General features: G+C 46.5%; 1 protein-coding gene across 2 annotated transcripts in view; it reads right to left on the reverse strand.

Moving 5' to 3' along the window:
- The window catches only part of ECE1 (endothelin converting enzyme 1), a 381,652-nt gene that overhangs the window by 25,211 nt on the left and 333,979 nt on the right, over nt 1-22,462 (reverse strand). For both annotated transcript variants that reach the window (XM_086921670.1, XM_086921669.1), the window contains 2 exons: nt 19,768-19,871; nt 14,811-14,921 (listed from right to left, as the gene is read on the reverse strand). In XM_086921670.1, coding sequence (XP_086777796.1) covers nt 14,811-14,921; nt 19,768-19,871 — 215 coding nt within the window. The remainder of the gene's footprint in view (nt 1-14,810; nt 14,922-19,767; nt 19,872-22,462) is intronic.

Genomic DNA, 22,462 nt, shown 5'->3' on the forward strand with positions numbered 1-22,462 from the left:
TTTTTGTAAAGTAGAGGAAGAGTGTGTGGGCGTGCTGGAGGACACTTGTGTGATTCCTCTCATCGCCACACCAGGGTGAGGACACAAGCCACAAAAAAGGGTTTGGGGAGATGGGTGCCAGCAGGGAAGTCAGACAGAGTGAAGGCCTGCTGATTTTGACAAAGGATATGCTGATGTTGTGGTGAAGCGGACCACTGTGGTTGCACCAATTAGGGATACCCTTTTGGAACATATGTAGCCTGCTTCTCAGACACCTAGAACTTTTAAGCACATCTTGCCAAAATGCCTCTCACTCTTTTAAAGAGGGATTTTGTTTTTCTAAGTTACTTATTTATTTTTGGGGGACCCAAGGAAAGAGGATGTGGATTTCAAGAAGACTGTAAATTTTAAAGCTGTCCCCATTGGTGGGCTGGAGTGATAAAGCTTAGCTCAAAGGCAGTTTTCCCTATGGCTGCCTACTTTAATATAGGATACCTTACCCAGTGCTATAATTAGGAGAAATGCAGGTGCACAGATTTATCAAGTTTATACTTTAGTTTCCACTGTATGAAAAAGTGTTACCCTCTAAAATACATGTCCGAAATGAATCTGCAACCGTTCTCTCGCCATTTAGGACATGGCCAATACTATAATATTTCATTTTATTTCTGCTTTTTCAATATTCTTTTGAATGAAGGGCTTGTTTTTATCTTAAGTTTCAGCACCAATTGGATATCAACACGGCTATTTCACTGTATGAGGCAGAGTGTCTAACTCCTACCTAGAGAGCAGCCTTGACAGCACACCTTCGACAATCCCTAGACAAGTGATGTCTAAAGTGAAAATCTTGGTTATCCAATCGGAGAGCATTAGTATTGATGGCCCTGGAACTCCGGGCAGGTGTCAGTACTAACCTGGATACTCAGTGACTACTGACCGTGCCAGGACACAGCATTAAATGCTGTAGAGCTGCAACAGGAAGGTTCTGGGATTTTATATGGTTTCATTGAATACTGGTTCCATTCTTAGGAAATACATTTTAAGTGAGATATATTCTAAGTAGGCTCGTGACGGTCACATCTGCGGAGGATGGGCTTTACATAGTGTGTGCTGTGTAGGTCCTTTCCATGGTCTAGTGCTTGTTCTTTGCAACGTTTCCTGATTGTCAAGCCACAATGAAACCTGTGTGTTATGGCTGTGTAATGCTACATTTGTTTCTTTCCTGTACTTTAATTGAGGCATGCTCTGGGAGTGATGTGTGCTCCATGTAGTGGTGACGCAGCAGAATAAATGTTTTTGAATGTTCTACGAAGCGCTGGGAATTTCAGTTGCTTGAGGAGGTGGTGTAGATGGTCTGCTGCTCCTTGTAGAGCTTTACAACTCCAAATACATTTTTGGGTAACAATAATATTAATAAAAATGAACCACTTGTAAAGCACACAGCTGCTTCCGGGAAGCTTCCCGGCACTCAGCATAGTTCGTAACCTGGCTGCAGAGAATTAAGTAAGGAGCTTAATGAAAAAGAAAGGTTTTTAATTCCTTTCTGAACACTGATATTGTAGGAGCCTTCTGCAAGGCTAATTGAAGATTATTCCAATGTTTTAATGCGAGAAAAATGTAAAAATCTGCCACCCTTTCTGGCTTTAAAATGTTTTGGGCCCTGTAGCAGCAGATGATGGTTAGATCCGAGTGACCTTAAGTGATAGTTGGAAACCTCTATAAGCAAGGACGAATGCCTTGAATTCAATACGTTTAGGCACCAGTAGCCAGTGCAGCTGTTTAAAGTGAGAGGTAACCAATTGTATTATCAAAATTAGTCTAGCTGCAGCATTTTATACGCTGGAAGTCTCAAACACATGATGTTGGTGTAGTCCAACCTCGATGGGACTACAGAGTGGAGAATGCCCTTCCGTTCTGTGTATTATCCAGAACCAGGTGAAGCACTTGTTTGTGATTGGAGTTTCATGAAACAGGCCGATGATAGATTTTGAAGTTGGGGTGCAAAGAATTAATCTATTAAATGTTATGCCTAGATTTCTTGCAGCCCAGATGTCTTGCAACAGAAGAGAGCGTTGGTATAGGCCCATGGTCCTAATACATCAGGCCACCACTTAACTTCAGGAGAGCTTTTTGTTACAAAGAAAATTAAATTTTTATCTTTTCTGAATTTAGTTTGAGACAATTCATTGCCATCCACTTTGATACATCACTTAGGTACTGTTTAAAGATTGTCAAAGCATCACAACTGTCTTCCAGAAATAACAGAAGCAGTTTGGTATCATCCATATAAAAAAATCACTTTCAGACCCCAGGAATCAATCAGCTTGGCCAATGGTTTCAAATAGATATGAAATAATGTGGAGCTAACAGCAGCTCCAAGAAGGACCCCATAGTGGCGTGATTTGGCAGCGGACATGAAAGGAGTGAACTGCTAGAGTTCTTTCCTCCACGTAGGATTTTAACTCCTTTAGTGCTGCACGAATTCCGCTGCGGTGCTGAAGGTTCTAAAGAACCTATGGACGCATGACGGAACGGTTCAGTCATGAGCACAGGCCAACCGACACTCATGACGGAACCGTTCCGTCATGAGCACCGAAGGGGTTAACCAGGCAAAAGCATGTACCTGAATTCCCAAACTCCTGAAATCTATCTAGCAGACAGTATCGAACGCTGCTGATAAGTGCAACAGAAGTCCCACTGCTGAACTACCATGGTCCAAATTGCTCATAAGGGCGGAATCAATACTGTAATCAAAGTGAAATCTTTATTGGGAGTACTATAAAAGGTTATTTAATTCTAGAAAGGCGGACACATGTTGATTAACAATTTTTTCTAAAATCGCGACAAATGCCCGCAAGAGTGAAATGGGTCTAAAATTGCTCAGTATGGTGGTGTCTGCTAAGGACTTATTCGATAAAGGAAGAAGTAGCATTTGTTTCCAGCTCCTCTGCACTATAGCAGTTTTAGCGAATTATTAAAAAGATTCCTTATAATATTAATGATTGATGCCCATACTGATCTCAACATACAAGGGAGACAAGGATCTAATGGAGATCCTGATTTGCATTTATTAACTTCTTAGGTAATTGTTCCACAGATAGATCATTGGAAGTCGCTAAAATACGGCTGGAATCGTTCTCAGAGTTAGAGTATGCCAAGAAACCTTATTCTGTAAAATGTGACTAATTTGCATCTTATAAAAAAAATTGGACACATTATCACACAATTCCAATTAAGGAGTAACTTTATTTTCTAGAGCCCCGGGAGATAGAAATAAATAAACGATTTTTGAAAGTTTACGCGATGTATTGGAAGCCGTTGAGATCTGCAAAGAGAAATATATATGTTGCCCCCTGCGCATAGATTTACAATAATTTCTCAAAATCGAGATAAGCTTGTTTTCAATGTTATCGCTTTTAGGCTATTTTCCCTCCCGTGGTTTGTAAAAGCATTTCTATTCCTTTAAAGAAGATGTAAACCAAGGAGCAGTTGATTTAATCCATCTAGAGCATTGGGTAACCAATTATTAAAATTGACTACATCAGTATCTGGCGAAACAGTCAAAGCTGGAAAAATGGCTTGCAAACATCTGATAGGAGGTTCAGTGATAATATTTCAAGCCCCTGATGTTCTATGTGTGGTATTACCTGATCCAGACTTAAAATACACCTTAAAAACAAAGACACTAAAAAGTGATCAGTACAGATTATTCTTTGCACAGGACTAACTTGAAAGTTGGAGAGATTAGAAAAGATAAGATCAAGAGAGTGACCCGCTTTATGTGTAGGTTCTAATACAAAAGGGGGAAGATTAACAACACCTTCCAGTACCGCCTTAGCATATTTAGGTGTTGTACAATAAATGTTGTTCATGTGCAAATTTAAATTACCCAAGATTGTAAAATTAGCATATCAAAGTGATATCTGAACTGCAACATTAGTTTAAATAAGGATTCTCACTGGGAGTCAGGCGGGCGATAAATGAGTGCTCCTGAAAATGAGAACGTTGCCGTTATTTTGATGGAAAAGACAAGCCCTCGATGCCCTCTATTTTAAAAGTCGCACAGGAGTAGTTGGAGCGAAAAATTACAACACCCCTTATTTTAGCCTCCCGGTTTAATGTTGCATGGAAAAACCAGGGGACATAGCTGTATTTCTTACAAAAATGTGGTTAAAAGATTCTTCCACATCTGATATTGCATCAAAGTCCCACATACCTTGAGAAAAACGATCATAGATATCAGAAGCATATTTGGGGAAGGACTTGCAATTAATATAAAGCACGCTGCTAAGGAAACCAGTGACGGTGCTAAAACAAATATACATTGCAGGGCAAACCAGCTTGAAGGGCAGAGCAATCTTTTGTTAGTTATGTTAATACTATATAGATTGAACTTAGCTAAGTAGGAACACACCATATGTGGTAGTGCTAACAGCTTTTCTCTTAAGTGAGGTTAAAATAGGTTTTAGTCTCCAAACAGCAAGCATGGCTGGCACCGAATGCGATTAGGGGATAGTCGGGCTTGCCTATGACGCGCCTGATGCCCGCCTGTGGCATGGCCACCTTAATATAGCAGAGTTGAGTGTGCGCAATAGGATACCCCTAACCACTAGGGTACCCGTTTCCAAAAGGTCTTACCAGGAATGGAATATCCCCAACAAGGAAAAATGGGTGTTTTGCTCCTAGGCTAAGGAACAGAAGCGAGCCTTTAGTGAAAATAGTTTTACTTCCTAGGATATAAGAAGGAACAAAAAATCATTTCTCTAGCCTCTCAACCTAGAAGGAATAGCCAGAAACAAGTGTGCAAAATAGGCAGAACTAAATTCTCAATGTGAAAGTAAGGCAAAACTTAAAAAAAGAAAAGCAGCTTAAAAAAATATGTCAGTTGCTAAAAACGGTGTTTACATTAAAAATGGCCTACATTTAAAATCCTTTCCAAAAGTAAACAATATTCTCCCTAAACCACTAGCTCCTGTATTAAAAGTAATCAAACAGTTCTCAGGTTTCCAACTTATAGAAGAACTTTCCTGTATGCATGTACATTTCTGTGTTGGAGGTACTCAATTACATTCTGCTATGCACATCTTATACTCGTCCATGTGCCAGTCTCTTCCACCACTGCTCACAATGTGAGTGGAGTATGTGGCTGGTATAGGGACTGCAGTGCTTTCATGCAATCATGTAGCCAAACTAGACAGTCAGTAGGTACTACCCATGGACACTCAAAGCCAATGTTACTTGGGTTTTACTCTGCTGAACTTAATTTGTGGCAGCTTTCCATTTACGTGTGAACTTATTAGATCTTTAAGGGTATGCACCCTAGTGTTTTAAATTAGGCCTCTCCAGCGAATAGCTTGTAAACTTCTGGTAGCTTTTCAGCTACTTGCAAGTAGCTTTCCTATGTGCATCTCAGCCAACTAAATTAGAAGCGTTTGCTTGGTTGAATTAATAGAAGTATATCAAAACTGATAAGCAAGTTTTTGGGACAAAAGTGTGTGTATATTTTCACAACGGATAAGCTGGATGTTTAGAGAGATATACATTTATTTCCAAAATATGTTTAAAGATTTCATTTGAGTGTTATATCAAGCAACTATGAGAGACTTATTAACAACATTAACTTGGTGCCAGGGACAAGGCACCTATGGCGATTATGTATTATTCGTATAGGGACATTCCACATCGACAGGCTTTTTTTAGGCTACAGCTGAAACCCTTAACTGGTGTACTGAGGTAATCATAGCTGATAATCTTTCATAGGGTGGCCAATACAGTAATCTGGTCTGATGTGGTCCTATAAGAACACCCGTAGCTCGGGATGATTTTTGTTGAACATAAGTAGCTCCCATTACAGAAAAGGTTGGAGACGCCCTGGTTTAAATCTTCAGCTGCAAATCTGGGGACACACATTAAAATCTTAGTTTCCCCACTCTCATTCACAGCTTCAAATTTCCATTCCTAAAGCCTATTATGTGCAATTCGAGAAAGTGGAAATTTATACTTGAAGGACTATGTTTTTAAAATAAAAAGGTTGGACCCCTTTTTATGTACCAGTGTAAAATATCAGTATTGTATAGTAATTCAGCACACCTTAAAATCGCTCTAAGATTGTCCAGAAGTGGCAAACCACATACCTGTGTGCAATCAAGCAAGACAGTACTGCCTATACCAAGGTTCTTCTGCAAGAACGTACTGAATGATAGAGGATAACGGAGTGAATATGAACCCCAAAATGGAAAGGTGCAGGCACACAGTTAAAATCCTTAGGGCATAGTTCTGCTCATAACACACACACCCACCCCTTTGTTTAGAGTATACGAAGCAAAGTGCTCTCACTTTAGTAGTAAACATTTTTGTTAGTAAACTTAAGCAAGGACATCTGAAGATTTAGATTTGCCTTCGAATTTTTAGGTTAATTCTGTGAAAAGTGATTTTGAGAGCCAGCCTCGCTGGACAAAATTTGTACAAGAAACAAGTGTGCGGCTGGGTTATTCAACATTTAAATATTTGTCAGGTCCGCTAAGACAAAGCCAAGACTTTGGCCATTGCAAGTGGAAGCTTATTTAGAGTCCGAATCAAGCACAATTGTGACTAAGATGAATAAAAAGGGAGAAGCAGAGCAAATTAACATGCATGGAAGTGCACCATAAAATCAATGAGAGAATTATATGGCTGCGGTCAAGAGAACAAGAACAGGAACTACAAATTTGAAAGAATCTAGAACCCATCTCCAAATCTGATTGAACCTGCTAATATTTTTTCCTTTTTAAGCTATTCCATAGATACGTACCTCAAAATCCCCATGGCCTTAGGAGTATCCATTACACTGTCCAGTGACTACTTTATGTATAAACTCCTGTACTATGATGTACTATGACCCTTATGCATCGATCCTTTATTGATCACTGTAATGGATTTGTTTGGCTAAATGAAAACAATATAAACATGTATATTGAAAAAAAATAATAAAGGAAGTCAGAAAGAAGGAGGCAGGTGGATCGTAAAAAATGATTTGTAGGATATGGAAAGACGAAATGGGAGAGATAGAAAGAAGAGCGTGGAAGAGCATGGAGGTAGGCCGTAGGATCCAGAATAAGGAAGGAGGCTAGCAATCAGGGAACCGAATCAAGGGGTCAAAGAAAAAATGTGGCAACACAGACAAACAGGAACCAAGAAAAATACTATTCGGGTGCACTCATTCAGGTTCTCAGAAAAAATCTTTTCAATGCAATTTGCCGATTTCAAAATAAAGCACAAACGTTTCACCCTTTTCCAATGCTTCCAGGCCGTTGAAAATATCTTGTATACAGAAGATATTATTTTGGATGCTGCATGTTTTTAGTAACCTTAAATCAAACTGTACCATTTTGAAAAAGGCCGCATAGAATGATGTGTTGTGCATTCTGAAATCAGCAGTCAGCACAATAAAATGACTTTCCTGAGAATTGTGAAATGTGTGCATCGCACATATATTTCTCTTGGGAGTTTTCTGTTGGGAGGGTGTAGTCTATTAGTGGCCAATTACCTTTTGACTCAAGAACGAGGACCAAAATCCACTGTGAACAGAAAGGAGCCAAAAAAAGCAGAGAACAAGGAGAAAGATCACATGTGGGCGAGTTAGAGCCATAAGAAAGAAGGTATTATATGATAGCATGCACACATTTAGACTAGGAGCCATGGAAAAGGTTGGAGAAGCGAAAAAGGGAAACATGGAAACCATAAATACATCAAGAAATACAAGGGAAATGCAACTTCAGTTTGAAGTCTAGAGTACGGCAGTAGACTGGCACAGTGAATCGCATCCCACTAATGCAATCGCTAAAGGGGCTCAAGCATCATTTTTTTTTTTTTTTTTTTAAATTATATTTTTATTGCAGAGTTATAAACAGCAGGAAAAAGTAAACAGCCAGTGCACTTGTGGGCTCCCCCCGTCCAATGACAGTTCACAGTTGTACACAGCCATTCAGCCCGCATCCCGGAGGCCGGGCGGCATATCAGATCGCTCGAGAGGAACACAACACAGTGTACGTCCCATTGGGACCCTGGCGGAAGGTCGTTTTACGTATCTGCTTTTACCCCCCCACCCGCAACAACATTCCCGTCAGCCATCTCCGTGGAATCAACGTAATTGCCCCCGTCGGGGCCTACTCTAGGCTATTCGGGCCTTCGTGCCAGGCCGTCCCACCCAATCAGTCTGCCCGCCACTCAGTACCCCCTGTCCCAGTAGTTCCAAGGCCTCCACCAGCAACCCTCCAATGGCTTCCGGCCCTCCCCAAGCCCCTCTACAACTAACCCCCCCAACGCCCCCCCCCCCCCCTGGCAACTGCTAAGGTGTGTGCTTCGCTCTACTGAACTGGATGGTTCCACTACAGTGCGTGGTGAGATACTTCTGTGTTCGCCCCGCGGTGTCCAGCGGCTTAGTCCTCGCCGTCCTCATCCTCAACCAAAGCATCACGCAGAGCCTGTACCACTAACTCCCATGCACGCGCCGCATCCAGAGCTTTCTCATTCCCCAACTTCACTGCTTGCCTCATCCGGAGCACGCTCTCGCAGTCAGACCATCGCAGCAACTCATTCTTCCATCTACACAGTGAGGGACCCCCCCTGGCCTTCCAGTGCCACGATATTTCCCTTTGAGCCAATATCAGGCCCAGATCTATGAATTTACTTGTCACCTTGGTGTGCTTAGTATGCGGGAACCAGAGCAATAGACACGCCGCCATGTCGAATTCTACCTCCCTGTCAGTCACTTCATTCAGGAGTTCCCCTACCTCCGCCCAATAAGATCCCAGTTGTGGACACCCCCAAAACAAGTGGTCCATGTCCGCCCCAAGGGACGAGCACCGGGGGCAACAGGCATCCGGCACCCGAAAGTGCCGCTGTAGTTTCTCTGGAGTTAAATAGGCCCTATGGAGCACATAAAAATGGACCTGCTGAAAGCGTGCGTTCCTGGTGCCCTTCCACGTGCGTCGCAGGATATGGCCCCATGCCGTATCCGGTATGGGCCGGCCAACGCTCCCCTCCCATTTAGCTTTGAGCCCATGGAGTGGTTCCAGCCCTTCGTTCAGCATCCTATTATGGAGGCACGTCACAGCTTTGAATGTACCAGCCGCCATCACCACATATTGGCATGCCATAGTCGTCGCGGGCTCCAGGAGCCCCTCTTTCCAGTGCTTTTGCATGGCAGCCACTACAGCCGCGTGTAGTAGGAAGCCCCCCTCAGGCAGTCCGAACTGGTCCCGGAGCACGTCGAACGGCGCCAACGCCCCATCTATATACAAGTCACCCACCACCTGTAACCCCGCGTCCTCCCAGTCCATCAACGGGGACCAATCCCCTCCGTGCGGCAAAGCCGTCAACATCCCGATCGGGATCTCCGGGGCATAAGGCCGCGATGCCCTCGCTCTCCGAAGGCTCCTCTGCCAGCACAGCCGGAGCGTCCGCTCCTCCATGGTGAGGGCCCGTAACTCGAGCCGTTGCTGCATAATGATGTACGACAGCACGTGGCGCTGTATCCCCCGACCCCGGTCTTCCTCCGGCCCCCGGAACACCCTGGCTACGTTCTGCGTAAGGATCTGCAACTGCGCCGCCAGATAATACAGCTCAAGGTCGGGCACGGCCATGCCCCCCTCCAGCTTGGGGCGAAGTAGCGTGCTCAAGGCTATTCTGCGACGGCCATGCCCCCACAGAAAGCCAATAATCAGTGACCGCAATTCCCTAAACACCCCCTGGGGAATCCAGACAGGTAGCGTTCGGAAATAATAAAGGAAGCGGGGGAGCGCCACCATTTTCAACAATGCTATCCTGCCCAGGACTGTCAGCGGGAGGGTCGACCAGAAAGACAAGCTACCCCGCAGTGACCGGACACAACGGCCAATGTTACCCTCCAAAAGGTCAGCAGCCGAGTGGTAAATGCGGACACCCAAGTAGGTGATGCAAGAGGGTTCCCATGCCACACCCAAGTCGCTGCTAGGGGCTGGCGATCCCGCTCTCAGCGGAAACACGCAGGTCTTTGCCCAATTGACCTTAAGGCCCGACAGTCGGCCGAACTCGGACAGCAGATCCATCGCTCCAGCCAGTGCCCCCGAAGTGTCAGCTAGGTACAGGAGCAGGTCATCTGCATAGAGCGATATATAATGCCATTGCCCATCACTCACTATTCCCGCGTATCGGTCGCCTGACCTCGCATGGACCGCCAAGGGTTCCATCGCCAGGGCAAACAACAGAGGGGAGAGAGAGCATCCCTGTCGTGTTCCCCTGCCCACCGGATACGCGGCAGATACCAAGCCGCCCAATCGAACTCTCGCCGTCGCCGAGGTATACAAGACCCTCGTCCACCTTCGAAACCCATCGCCCATGCCGAACCGCTCCAGCACTCCATCCAAGAAAGGCCATTCCAAACTGTCGAAGGCCTTCTCGACATCCACGGACAGAACCGCCGGCGTTCCCTCCCCATCCAAGATGGCATCCATTATTCCCACCAGGCGGCGGATATTCATCGCCGTGCTCCTCGTGGGTATAAACCCGGCTTGATCCCTGTGCACCAGGCCCGTCATGTGCGGGGCCAATCTAGTGGCTAGGATGCGACTCAGGATCTTATAGTCCACCGTCAGCATGGACAGCGGGCGATAAGACCTCACGTCCGCGGCATCCCGGCCAGGCTTGAGGAGTGGTACTATCAAGGCCTCCCGCATGGAGCCAGGCAATGCCCCCTTCTCGAAGGCCTCCGTATACACCACCAGCAGCCTGGGCGCCAGAGCGTCTACATAGTGCTGATAGAACTCGACTGGGAGTCCGTCCACCCCGGGCGTCTTGTTACGGGCCATATGTTTGATAGCCACTCGAATTTCCGTAAGCGTGATCGGGCTACCCAGGTCCTTCGCGTCGTCCTCGTCCAAGACCGGAAGCGGCCTTTCCCCCAGGTACTCCACGATGTCCTGAACCCCCACTCCCAACTGACTCCGGTACAATTCCTCATAGTAACCCCTAAAGCGGTCCAATACAGCTGCCTGGGAGTACACCATCTCTCCCTGCGCGTTAGTAATGCTGAGGATCGGGCAACCCCTAAGTTCCGGGCTAGCTAATCTGGCTAAGAGGGTACCCACCTTGTCCCTTTCTGCGTGTGCCCTGATAATGTACTGCCTATAGTCATAACATCTCAAACGTTCCGTCTCCGCGGCTACCACTTCCTTCGCCTCCAATAACTGGGCCTGTAGACCTGGCCTAGTTGGCCTGCGGCGCTCCAGGTCCCTCAAAGTTTCCTCCGCTTTCATTAAGTCATTCAGCACAGTCGTTCGAGCATTCGAGAACCTGCCCAAGCACACCCCTCTCACCACCACTTTCATTGCATCCCATTCAGTAGACCTACTCGTCGCCGTTCCTTCATTCGCACCGAAATAACTATCAATGCCCTGCCGGACCGCATCGTCGAACACAGAATCCTCTAGCGTCTCCGGACGAAGCCGCCATGTTGGTATTACTGAGCGCTCCCTCTGCCATTGAATATGCACCAACAGGGGGTTATGATCGGATATCGTCCTAGCAAGGTACTCAGCATGGGTAATCAATGGGGCTAGGGAGCTCCCGCAAAGCACCGAATCAATTCTGACATGTAAATCATGGAGAGCGGAATAAAAGGAGTAATCCCTGGTTCCCCTGTGCCTCTCCCTCCAGACATCCAGCAACCCCCATCGTTCTTGCCAGTCCTTCCTGTGCGCGGCCAGCCTGCGCACAGGGGAGTCTACTAGGGGGGGATGGGACCTATCCAGAGCCACATCGGTAATCGAGTTGAAGTCCCCCCCTAGCACTATCGGACCCGCCAGGAAAGAGGCCAAGGACCCCGAGAGGCTATCAAAGTATCGGCCTTGGTCAGTGTTCGGTGCATAAACACAACAGAAAACCACATCCCGTCCATACAATCTCCCCTCCACCGCTACAAACCTGCCATCCGGATCTATTACCTGATTCAGCACTTGAAAGGGTATCCCCGCCCTCACCCAGATCAAGACCCCCCTGGCATACGCTGAGTAAGTGGTGCCAAAAACCTGGCCCCGCCATCTTTTCTGCAAGGCAGCGCACTCTTTTTTGGTGAGGTGAGTCTCCTGGAGCATAGCTATCTGAACCCCCCTGCGTACCAGGTATGCATGTACTTTGTGACGTTTCACCATAGTCCGCAGCCCCCGGACATTCCACGTTAGGCATTTCAAATTAGGTAATGTCCCCATTCCAATTCCGTACAGTCCGAATCAAACAACAACGGTCCATGACCCCCCCAATGCAGTTGCCCCCCCCCAAACAACCCCAAAACTGAAACATTCCCCAAACCCCACTCCCCAGGACAGAGCACACGAACCCAACGGCCGCCCCCATCCAAACCTTGATCCAACTTCTCGCACACTTACCCTGTGGTCTCCACCACAGTCGACCTTAAGGGCCTAGGGGGGGTGAGTCGCCGCCAACCCCAGCTAGCGGAGCCCGCGTCCCGCCCTTCATCCCCTCCGATACACTCAGCTCCCCCACCCGGCAACCCGCCCTCCAGCGACAGGATATCACCCTACCATGAAGTCCCGATCTAGTCCCAAGTCTATCTCAGCCGCAGAAAATAGTATCCGAAGTCTGTGGGGTCACCGTCGGCCCCTTCTGGCTCTCTGCCTCCGAAAGTTCCTCTCCTGTTCTGCTGCCTTCTCCTCCAGAGTCCGTTTCGGCCCGTTCACTGTTCTGTTGCGACCCTGTAATGGCCGCCGTCGCCGCGAGTGCATCCCTCTTCTCCGCCGCCATTTGAGCCTCCCGCTTCTCCCGCTGGCGCCTGTTGTGGGACCTGATGCGTTGTGACTGCCGCACCCGGGGCTGCTTGGGCTGGTCTCGCCGACTTTGGTGCGTCCTATCCGTCCCTGCTCTGTACGACTCAAGCCATTGCCAAACTTCGTCCGGAGTCTGGAAAAAGTGTGTGGTGCCATCCATGATAATCCGCAGCTTGGCCGGGTAGAGCAAGGAGTACTGAATGCCTTCCTCCCTGAGCTCCTTCTTCACAGCAAGGAACGATGCCCTGTCCTTCTGGACCGCCTGCGTATAGTCCGGAAAGATCGTTACCTTGCTGTTCTCCACCTCATAAGGGCCCGACATCCTGGCCCGCTGGATGAGGAGGTCTCGGTCCTTGTAGTGGAGGAGCCGCACCACCATTGGTCGGGGGGGGCGGCCAAGCCCCGGCGGGCGAGCGGGCACCCGGTGAGCCCGCTCCAGAGTGAAAAATGGAGTAAGCCCCTCCGGCGCCACCACTGTGCGGAACCAGTTCTCCATGTAGGCCACCGCATCCTCCCCCTCAATCCGTTCCGGCAGGCCTACGACCCGCACGTTGTTCCGCCTATTGCGGCCTTCGGCATCCTCCGCCCTCCGCTCTAGAGTGTCCAGTCGGGCCAAAATGTCTGTAATCCTGTGCTCCGCGGTCACCACCGATGGCTTCAGGTCCAGCAACAGTTGGTCATGATCCTTGACCCGATCCGCCAGCTTCGCGTGATCCGCGCGTAGCAGCCCCAGGCCCGTGGCCACTTGGGCAATGTCATTGTGCAACGCCTCCTTAGTGGAGGTGATCGCCTCAAGGATGGCATCCAAGCGACGGTTCAGCCGCTGTTCCTGGTCATGCTCCGGGGAGGGACTCTCATTCAGCTGGGTCGATGTCGCCGAGTCCCCCTCGCGGCTCCCGGGCATCGGCCCTCCGATCGCCGCCATGTCAGGGCGCTGCGTCACAAGTCCGGCCACCCGTACTGCGGGTTCCCCCGTGGGTCCGTGCCGGTCACCGGGCACCGGGCAGTGCTATGTCACCGCCAATGGTCTCAGGAGCAATGACCAGGCGGACGAGCTCCGTTCCGTCACCCCCACTGGGCCTGTGGGGGGAGGATGAGTCGTAGGGCGGTGGTCGACGAGAACCCCTGATCTCCTGGGTGAATCGGGCAGCGTCCCCCGGTCTCAGGGCTTCGCGCCGCCAATCCCAGTGCGTTGGGCAGCCGGGTTCAGGGTCCCTCTCTGCTCGGCGACAGCCGGACTCAGGGCTGAAGTTCGGGACCGTCCGACCTCCTCGCCGCCATTTTCTTCACACCCCGGACTACACCTCGGCCGCCTCTTCCTCGATCTCCTCGGGGCCAGCAGTCCCCCAGCGATTCACCGATTACGTCCAGCTGTCCCCTTACACTTCAGAGGGCAGGAACGTCGTCTCCGGGTCGCCTAGGGTCCCGAAAAACAGGAGAATTAGCGGGATTCCGCGCGGAGCTGCGAGCTCACGCCGCCATCCCGATCGGCGTCCAAGCCACGCCCCCGGGGCTCAAGCATCATCAGGCACGGTCTGCAGTGAAAACTTCAGAAAGATCCAAAATGGAAACTTTACATGGGGCACAAGCCATCAATCTCAAGTATTTTCTGAAGTGTGTTGAAGCAGCATTGAACATGACTGGCAGGAAAAGGGGGCTTGTGTACTAAAGAATATCAGTACTGCTGTCAATGCAACATGGAGGCACAGATGCTACAGGGAAGTCATAATGTTTCAGAACTAGTCAGTGCTTCTGAAAGACTGGGAGGACTGCAGCAGATTTGACCATACCTGTGACTGACTCCAAACTGTCAAACCTCGTTTGAAGGTGCCTGCATGTCTGGAAATATCCAATGTTTCACTTGTAGTAAGTTTATTTCAACCCTCCCATCTCCAACGCCCTCCCCTGGACAGTGTTTAGGAGCTTATAGAAGTATCTGATTTTGTACAAACAAATGGATCACACACTGTTGTAAATGACTAATATCTAAAAAAAACTAGGAATGTCCAAGGAGAAGTGAGGCAGCCTTACGTAGGGGAGGAGCTGGTGTAGAAAGGAGACTGTAGGATGCCCGCTGGAAAGACAATCTCGTTCTTGGTAGGAGAGTAGTACGCATTTACAGTGGGAGGGGTCATGCTCCACCTGGAATGAAAAAAGGAAATAACATGCCCATAAGAAATAAAAGTGGATGATTTGGCTTAATTTTAACAATCACTTCAAATATGAAATAACCTTCAGTCCACAAAATTAAATCAGCACGTCACAGAAAAATGGTGGGTTTCAACAGGGAGAGAAAGGGTTCAGGGAGGGGTGGGAGGGGGGGGTGGAGGGGGTAATAATCGGGTGTGAATTTCTCATTTTTCTCCCAGTTACAGATGAAGCACCATATTATGTTATTTCTATAAAATACATAACTCATATTGAAGGATATAGTTAGTGCCTTACTAATTAGCTGTACTACCTCTTGAGGTATACACCGTAGGAACTTATAAGACCTATTTTGTTTAATACATATTGTCATGCAATAAAATGTTTTCTAACAAATGCTGGAGCAGCATAATTTTTTCAAGCATAAGCTGAGCTGTGAGAAAGGTAGGGATTCTTGGGCAACATATAAATTTGATTGACAGTAATGTAGATATCTATAGTAGAGATCAATGTATCTGCAATTGCTTAAATAAAATAAAGCAGGAGTGGGAAATTCCATCCGTGTGACCAAATTGTGGTGGCCACAAACATGGAGAATGAAATCAAGAAGTGGATGATGAAGAAATGGTACTTTATTCATATGACAGACCAGGGCCAGATCAGCAGGACATACAGGAGGAGACATACAGGATCCAGAACCACAAGGAAACTTACAAATGGGGCTGCAGAACCTACAGCACCCTGCTTGCAGAATGTGGAACACATAACGGAAGTACAGAGCAAATAAAAAAAGAAAGACATGCATACTACATTACATACTACACAATCCCATGGCGTGCTGAAAGCAACAAAAAAAGTTCTTTAATGCAAGCAATGAAAGGGCAGAAGTCACACAATCACTACACAGTAACGATGAAATTCCCCAGAGGTAGGCAAAGATAGAGAGGAAAGCCAACGATTGAGAGAGGCAGTGAAATGAAACACAAAAACCCATCCAATCATGGGCAACGAATTCGGTAATCTTTGCGCCGGCTGTAATATCCCAAATACCCACGAGAGGGAGCAATAGCATTGGCAAAACTTCTCAACCCTGTAAGACCTGGAGAAGCGACTGTGTTGATCCACGGTGAACATGCTGTACTTGTTTCTCACATGAGGTCTTGCTTATCGGATTTACAAGCCGTGTAATGATTATTCCGTGCAAGGGAACGCCCAAAGTAGCAAAGAACTCGACCTAGAGCCGCCCGGACGTCACTTCAGGAAACAGCCGATGACGTACTATCTCCGGAGAACATTATCTGTAATTCTTCACACCACACCAGACTTTCAACACAGCTGGCTCGGGCAGAGTACTGTTTAAAATGTAATCTGTTCATAGCGACGAGTATTCGGGTACTTCTGAACCCAGACTACCGTAATACCACCTAGGTATCCTTGGCACCAGAACAAGATGCACTTTATAGTAAAAGCACCATGCTGCCTACACACAAAACGTAGCATTCACTTGCATCTCTAATAACCACACAACACACCCTGTAAGATTTTATTATAGATGCCACGAAAAATCAAAAAATACTTACCAAGATTCAAGCCAGCAGGAACCACATATGTGCCTCTGTTGCAGAAGTGAAATAACAGCACGTGCCTTTTGAGAGCAAGGGATGCATGGTAAAGAGGCCTGCTCCCCTGCCCCTTTTATCCAAATCATCCCTGCATACCCTACTCGAATATCATATATGGTGAATTCAATTAATCCCATGATGGGTAGGTATGGCTCTGCTTGTATCCCAAAAGTAAAACCAAAGTTTTAAGTAATTCAGACCAATAGGTCAGTATTCAGTATTTTTTCAACATTCCTACCCAGGCCTCCTATTGGAACTCCATTTTACGAGCTGGTCAAGAATTTGGAGAGCTTATGTCCCTCCTCCCAAAGACCCCCTTAAGTAAGAACCTGCTTTTTAAATATGTTTTTATGTTGACTATGTGGTTTTAAACTTCTACCTGTGACACTATAATTAAACAAAAAAAATCATAATAAAAACCAGGACAGTATATCTTGGTTACCATAGGACTGGCACGGTTGCGGTGATTAAAGGTGGCAGGTAGAGAGCATAAACCAACAGGCAATTCATAATCAAACTTTAGACGGTGAATTCTTCTCATCTGGGTGCGATGTGGGGTTATTCGAATTGTAGATTACCCCCCCTAGGGCACTTGAAGTTGCTTTTAGCTCTGCAGTTTCAGATATAAGTTTAGGGGATTACTTATTCCAAAAATTATGGATTTACAATTGGTCCTAAAATAGACTGCTGTTAGAATTTTTGCCTCGGGCAATGGGACCATATGTTCTGTGTTTAGGAACATTTGGTGTTCCAAGCAGCTTTCTACCAAAACCTTTCCCTTTAGAGGGTGGTTCATGAAGTTATGACATTACAATCTCAGTACGGCTAGCTCAAAGCTCATCTCTAGCAAAGTATTTATGAAGAACTACTCAAAGCCTTGAAAACTCAGTATTCACTGCCAGTCTGCCATAGCTGGTATATTTGTTGCAAAAGAGCCAGCAAAGGATACTTAAAGGTTTTTTTGTGGATAAGAACAGACTTCGGAGAAACAAAGATAACTAACTCTGTACCCTGAAGGAGGCCTTCTTACAAAGTTTTTGTTTGTAAACATGTTTACAGTTTTGCATGTCATATGAGATAAAGTGCAATTTTCGGTGTAATTAAAAAAGGTTCACTTGTTACTTCCTAGGCTATATTTTGTACAACAGAATGTTATACCTATACTTTTCCTCTGCGTTGGTGTATATCAATGGACAACACTTTGGAAAGGTTCATGCTTTGATGACATGCACTTCATTAATGCAAATCAGACGAGTAGAGTCTGCTCAATATTATGGTCACATGTCAAAGTCTACCCTGCCTATAATGGTTATTGATGTATTAGATGTGTTTAATTACAAGTATCTATACTGGCCACACATGTTTGATAAAACAAAATAAATTAGATTAAAAGGCATAAGTGAAGTGTGACATGTAGGATGCTAACATTTCTGGTCTCTCTTGACGAGCTGTAAAGTATGCCTCATTAAACCAGTTATCTAAAAGAATCATTCTTGTAAGGATGTGAATGAAGGATTTCTGAAATTTCTATATAAAAACACGACTACAGGACAGAATCCTTAAGGGTTACACTGGAGGTACAAGAAATGTGTTGCATGTCTAGTGAACCTGGAGAAGAAATGAGATGAGCAGTTCTGCAATTACTGCATTCATATGGGCAGAACAAAATCCCGCTGGTGGTCTCCTCATTTAAAGTGCCAATGACTAAAAAGCTCCAAACCATCTCCAAGAAAACAGTCTTGACCACCATAGCGAAACAGCAAAACAACTGTTCTGTCAAGGATCTTGGCCGCCATTTTAAGTATGATGACATTTGTTCAGAAACGTCCAAGATGAAGAGTCTTGCACAGAGTTGAAAAGCAAATACAGTTTGTTGAGATTGTTTGAATCTGCTGATTTCATAATCAATAATTTTATTGTTTCTAAGTAACTCAAAAATGCTTACATGCCTTAAAATGTCTTTAGAACACTATTAAGACACGGGTAGACTGCGCTCAGATTAAGAAATCCACTAGCTATTGCTGTTTCCAAAATAGTTAAAATGAAAAGAAGTATTTTGGGCTGCAAGGAAAGCAAGCTCCTCCTCTCTTGGGTATTCTCTCGAACCACTAATCTTTCTAACTTGACCCCAGCTTCCCAAAAGTCCTACAGATCCATGGAGGATACACTCCACATAAAGCAATAAACATCTTGCATTGACGAGATCTCCAGCATATTATCACATATAAAAAAAAATCAAGAAGACAGCAAGAACTGCCAGACAGTTTGAGAGCACGGGAAACAGAGGGGAAGTGAAGTTTTACTTTCTAAACTTATAGGTGGTGATCTGGCCAGACATTCAGCCATGGAGGAACCGAAGATAGATCCTGATAAGTCCCAGCTGAACAAAAGCCCCAGGAGGACAATATGGCGCTCATGGAATTGCACTTCAATATCAGACACAGGAATTAAACACATGCTTTTGAAATAAAATCGCCCTCACACCAATTCATAAATCTAGTTTCTGAAAATGAATACCCGACCGAAAAAGTTAAGGCAAGAGTAATCTTCTGGGAAGAATGGGTTATGTGTTAGGGGTATATTTCTTCTCCTGCTCCCAAAGGAAAGACATAAAAGAGTGAACAAGAGAACGCTGTGGCAAGATGTACCATCCTTGGGTAGATCATCGGGACTGTGTTAGCTGGCTGAGAAATAGCCCTAACTTTGTGTTAAGGGTCATACCTAAATGAACTTTTCTTGCAAAATTATCAAGAGATATTCCTTCTTGTAACATAGCTCTGTATACTACTGCAGCATGACCATTTCCAGAACCCCCGAAGCATTTATTTGTATTTATAGTAGCGTGCCACACTATTTTACTGTCAAATAAGATGGTTAGATAGGTGCTGTAGCACACGAGATCAGAAGAAATTGCCACGGTTTTGGATAAAGGGTGCATAACATTTAAGAAGTTTCTCTGATCAAAAATCTTTTTAAAATGAACAAGAAAAAATTAGAAGTACAACAAACTTTTTATTTTTTATGGAGCCACTTGTATACTGGTACGCCCACTGCACTCTCCTCTTCCAAACTGAGCACTTAAGTTTCTATACAAGGAGCTAAGGAGACATCTGCCCACACTCCTAACCTAGAACTCTTAGAATGGGAATTATGTGCCACTACGGAGCATGCTCACAATACAGGTATTTTCAAGCCTGGCATTGCACCAGCGAACTTACTGGTCTCGGTTGGGAGGCTTCCGCAGCTGATCAGCTGTGACTCGTGCAGAGAAGTTGTAGAACTGCACCACATTCTCAAAATACAGGTCAGAGGTAACTTCGTACTGCAAGAGAGGAAGGGGGAAACAATATGTCAAGCCATATGCACTACATGTCCAGATAAAGAGCACTGCTTAGATTCGGAGCCAAAATGCTACTGTCACTCAAAAGCCAATATTCATGTATCCATCCATTCTAAGCCAAAGCCAGGCAGCAAGTGTCAAGTATACTCCTCCATGCTAAACTGGGCATCTCTCCTGGGTCAAACAAAGATAACCATTCTTCTTCCCCACAACCCAGGCGTCCACCACCACAATGCAACCATCTATCCCAGGTCAAACCATGTGTATCCAGCAAAGGTTAGTGCTGGGACAACACAGAGTTGCCATTTTACAACCTTCCCTCTTAGGCTGTGAAAATGGCTTACATTTTATCCCACTGTCGATAGGTAGATGTTTAAGCGCTACTACGGTGAACGATATTGCTATTAGCACCACAGAGAAGATGGAATGGCAGACAGCTGAAGGAACTTTATTTAGGCCAATGAAAAGATCGTGCCACTAGAAATGCTTTAAATTGGATCTCCTGTTCTTCCATTCGCACCACTTTCTTATGCGGTCTGTTACATATGCAGGTTTGTTTCCTCGCCACATTGTTCTGAAATCCTCCATCTGCATATTGAAGCGATAAAATAAACTCCCTTCTTACTTAGGAATTCAAACTGACAGCAAGCCTTGCCATGTCCCCTGACGGTGAGCGGACGGGTTATGCCCATGATAGGCGCATGCACCGCAGCCTTCCCCAAGGAACCAGGGGGCGGTCTGCAAATTGTGGGAAGAATGAAACACAGAGGGACAGATTTACAAGCCCCTTGCGCTTCTTTTACGCCACAGGTGCGGCACTTTTGTGACGCAGAGACGGCGCAAAAGAGGTGCCACGGTGCGGGGTATTTACAAAGTGACGCATCTGGGAGATGCGTCACGTTGTAAATCCTTGCGCCAGACGCAGGTGTACCAGCGCAGGAACAACTCCTAAAAGTGGCTGAGTGAAATCGACAAGATTTCACTCAGTCACTTTTAAGCCCCTGGTGCGTCAAAAACCCTGCGCCTTTGAAGCAGGAGTAAGGATTGACGCAGCATTGTACAGATAGGGCACCCCGGAGCCTTGCTGGAGCTGCGTCTCGCTTGCGACGCAACTCCAGCAATGCACCAACTTTACGGCACAGATGCTTCACGCATGGTGCACCGCATTGTAAATGCGGCGCATCCATGGTGGCGGAGCCCTGACACACAATAACTGGCGCATCCCTGCTGATCTGCAGGGATGTGCCAGTTATTGTAATTCTGCCCCAGAGTGCGCAGTGAACAAGATGGCGGCGCTATTGTGGCACCACACAGCGAAGACTTAAGTTGGCGACGGTGGCCCACAAGGAATCACTAGATCGCGTACTAAGCACCTCTATCAAAGTGAAGAGAAACTACACAATGAAAAAATAATCATAGATATAATTAAATTATGTTCGACCCCTGCTGGCTCAATCTCGAGCCCCCACGGGGCTGCAGGCAGCTATTGGTACTTTTCCCCTACTGAACTGCATTAATTTAATGGTCTTGGGCAGGGCTTTAAGTGGGCCGGGTCTCAAGGGGTCTGAGCACCAGCAGTTTTTTCTGGGGTCCTCGAAACGGGTCTCTATCGGGCTCTGTTTTGAGCCCTGACACAGGCAGCCTGTTTTTTTTCCCGGACTGCAATGACCGCTGTTTGCTGTCACTGCAGTCCGGAAAAAAAGTGCCATGGCGCAAAACAAAGCCCGATAGAGACCCGTTTCGAGACAGCACCAGGCACAAGGATGTGCGCTGCTCACACTTTACTACTTCTGAGTAGTAGAGAAGTTACAGTATGACATCATGCCAGGGGAGCGTTGTGGGGGAAGGAAAATCCTTTAAGAGTCATTCTCTTTCTGGATTTCCCTTCTCTTTCTGAAACTCCGGAGCAGCAACATTGTGGTAGGGTCACCAAGTATTTAATTGGAAGCTTTGTCAATATTATATACAAGTTATAGTTGCAGCTTATTTATCTTTTGCAAGTAATAACCATTGACAAAGCCAATATTACTTACTTATTGTATTTGTAGGTATGATGTTACTTGTATCAATTATCTGGCTGCAATGACGGAAACAGCAAATTACAAGGCGGGCGGCACACTATGCTAAGCACAGATTTTTTGCGTAAGTGATTTAAAGCCACGCCCCTAATTACACTGGCCCGCCCCTTTGAGAGACCCACAGTTTTTTTCATCCCACTTAAAGCCCTGGTCTTGGGGGTCGAAGGGTGACTCCCCGCCAGGCTGACTGGCAGGGATTACACTGGCAGATGTGTGAACTCGCCAACCTCTGAGGGCGACGAGAGCCCTGCTGTTTGGTAACAAGGCACGGGCTGGGAGGCGGGAGGAGAGAGGTCGGAAATGGAGGAGGTTAGGGCGGGGGCGTCTGGAGCTTGGAGGGCGCAGGTAGAGGGTACCAGCGCCGCCCTCAGCAGCCAAGGCAGTGATAACATGAGAGCTTAACTGCTCTCCGAAGGTAAATAACAGGCAGAGCTCATGCGGGTGACCGGCAAACCTCGTCCCAGGCGCGGGACGGAGGAGAGTTACTCGTCAGCA

This window comes from Lissotriton vulgaris, chromosome 5 (genome assembly GCF_964263255.1).
Source record: "Lissotriton vulgaris chromosome 5, aLisVul1.2, whole genome shotgun sequence".
Lineage (NCBI taxonomy): Eukaryota > Metazoa > Chordata > Amphibia > Caudata > Salamandridae > Lissotriton > Lissotriton vulgaris.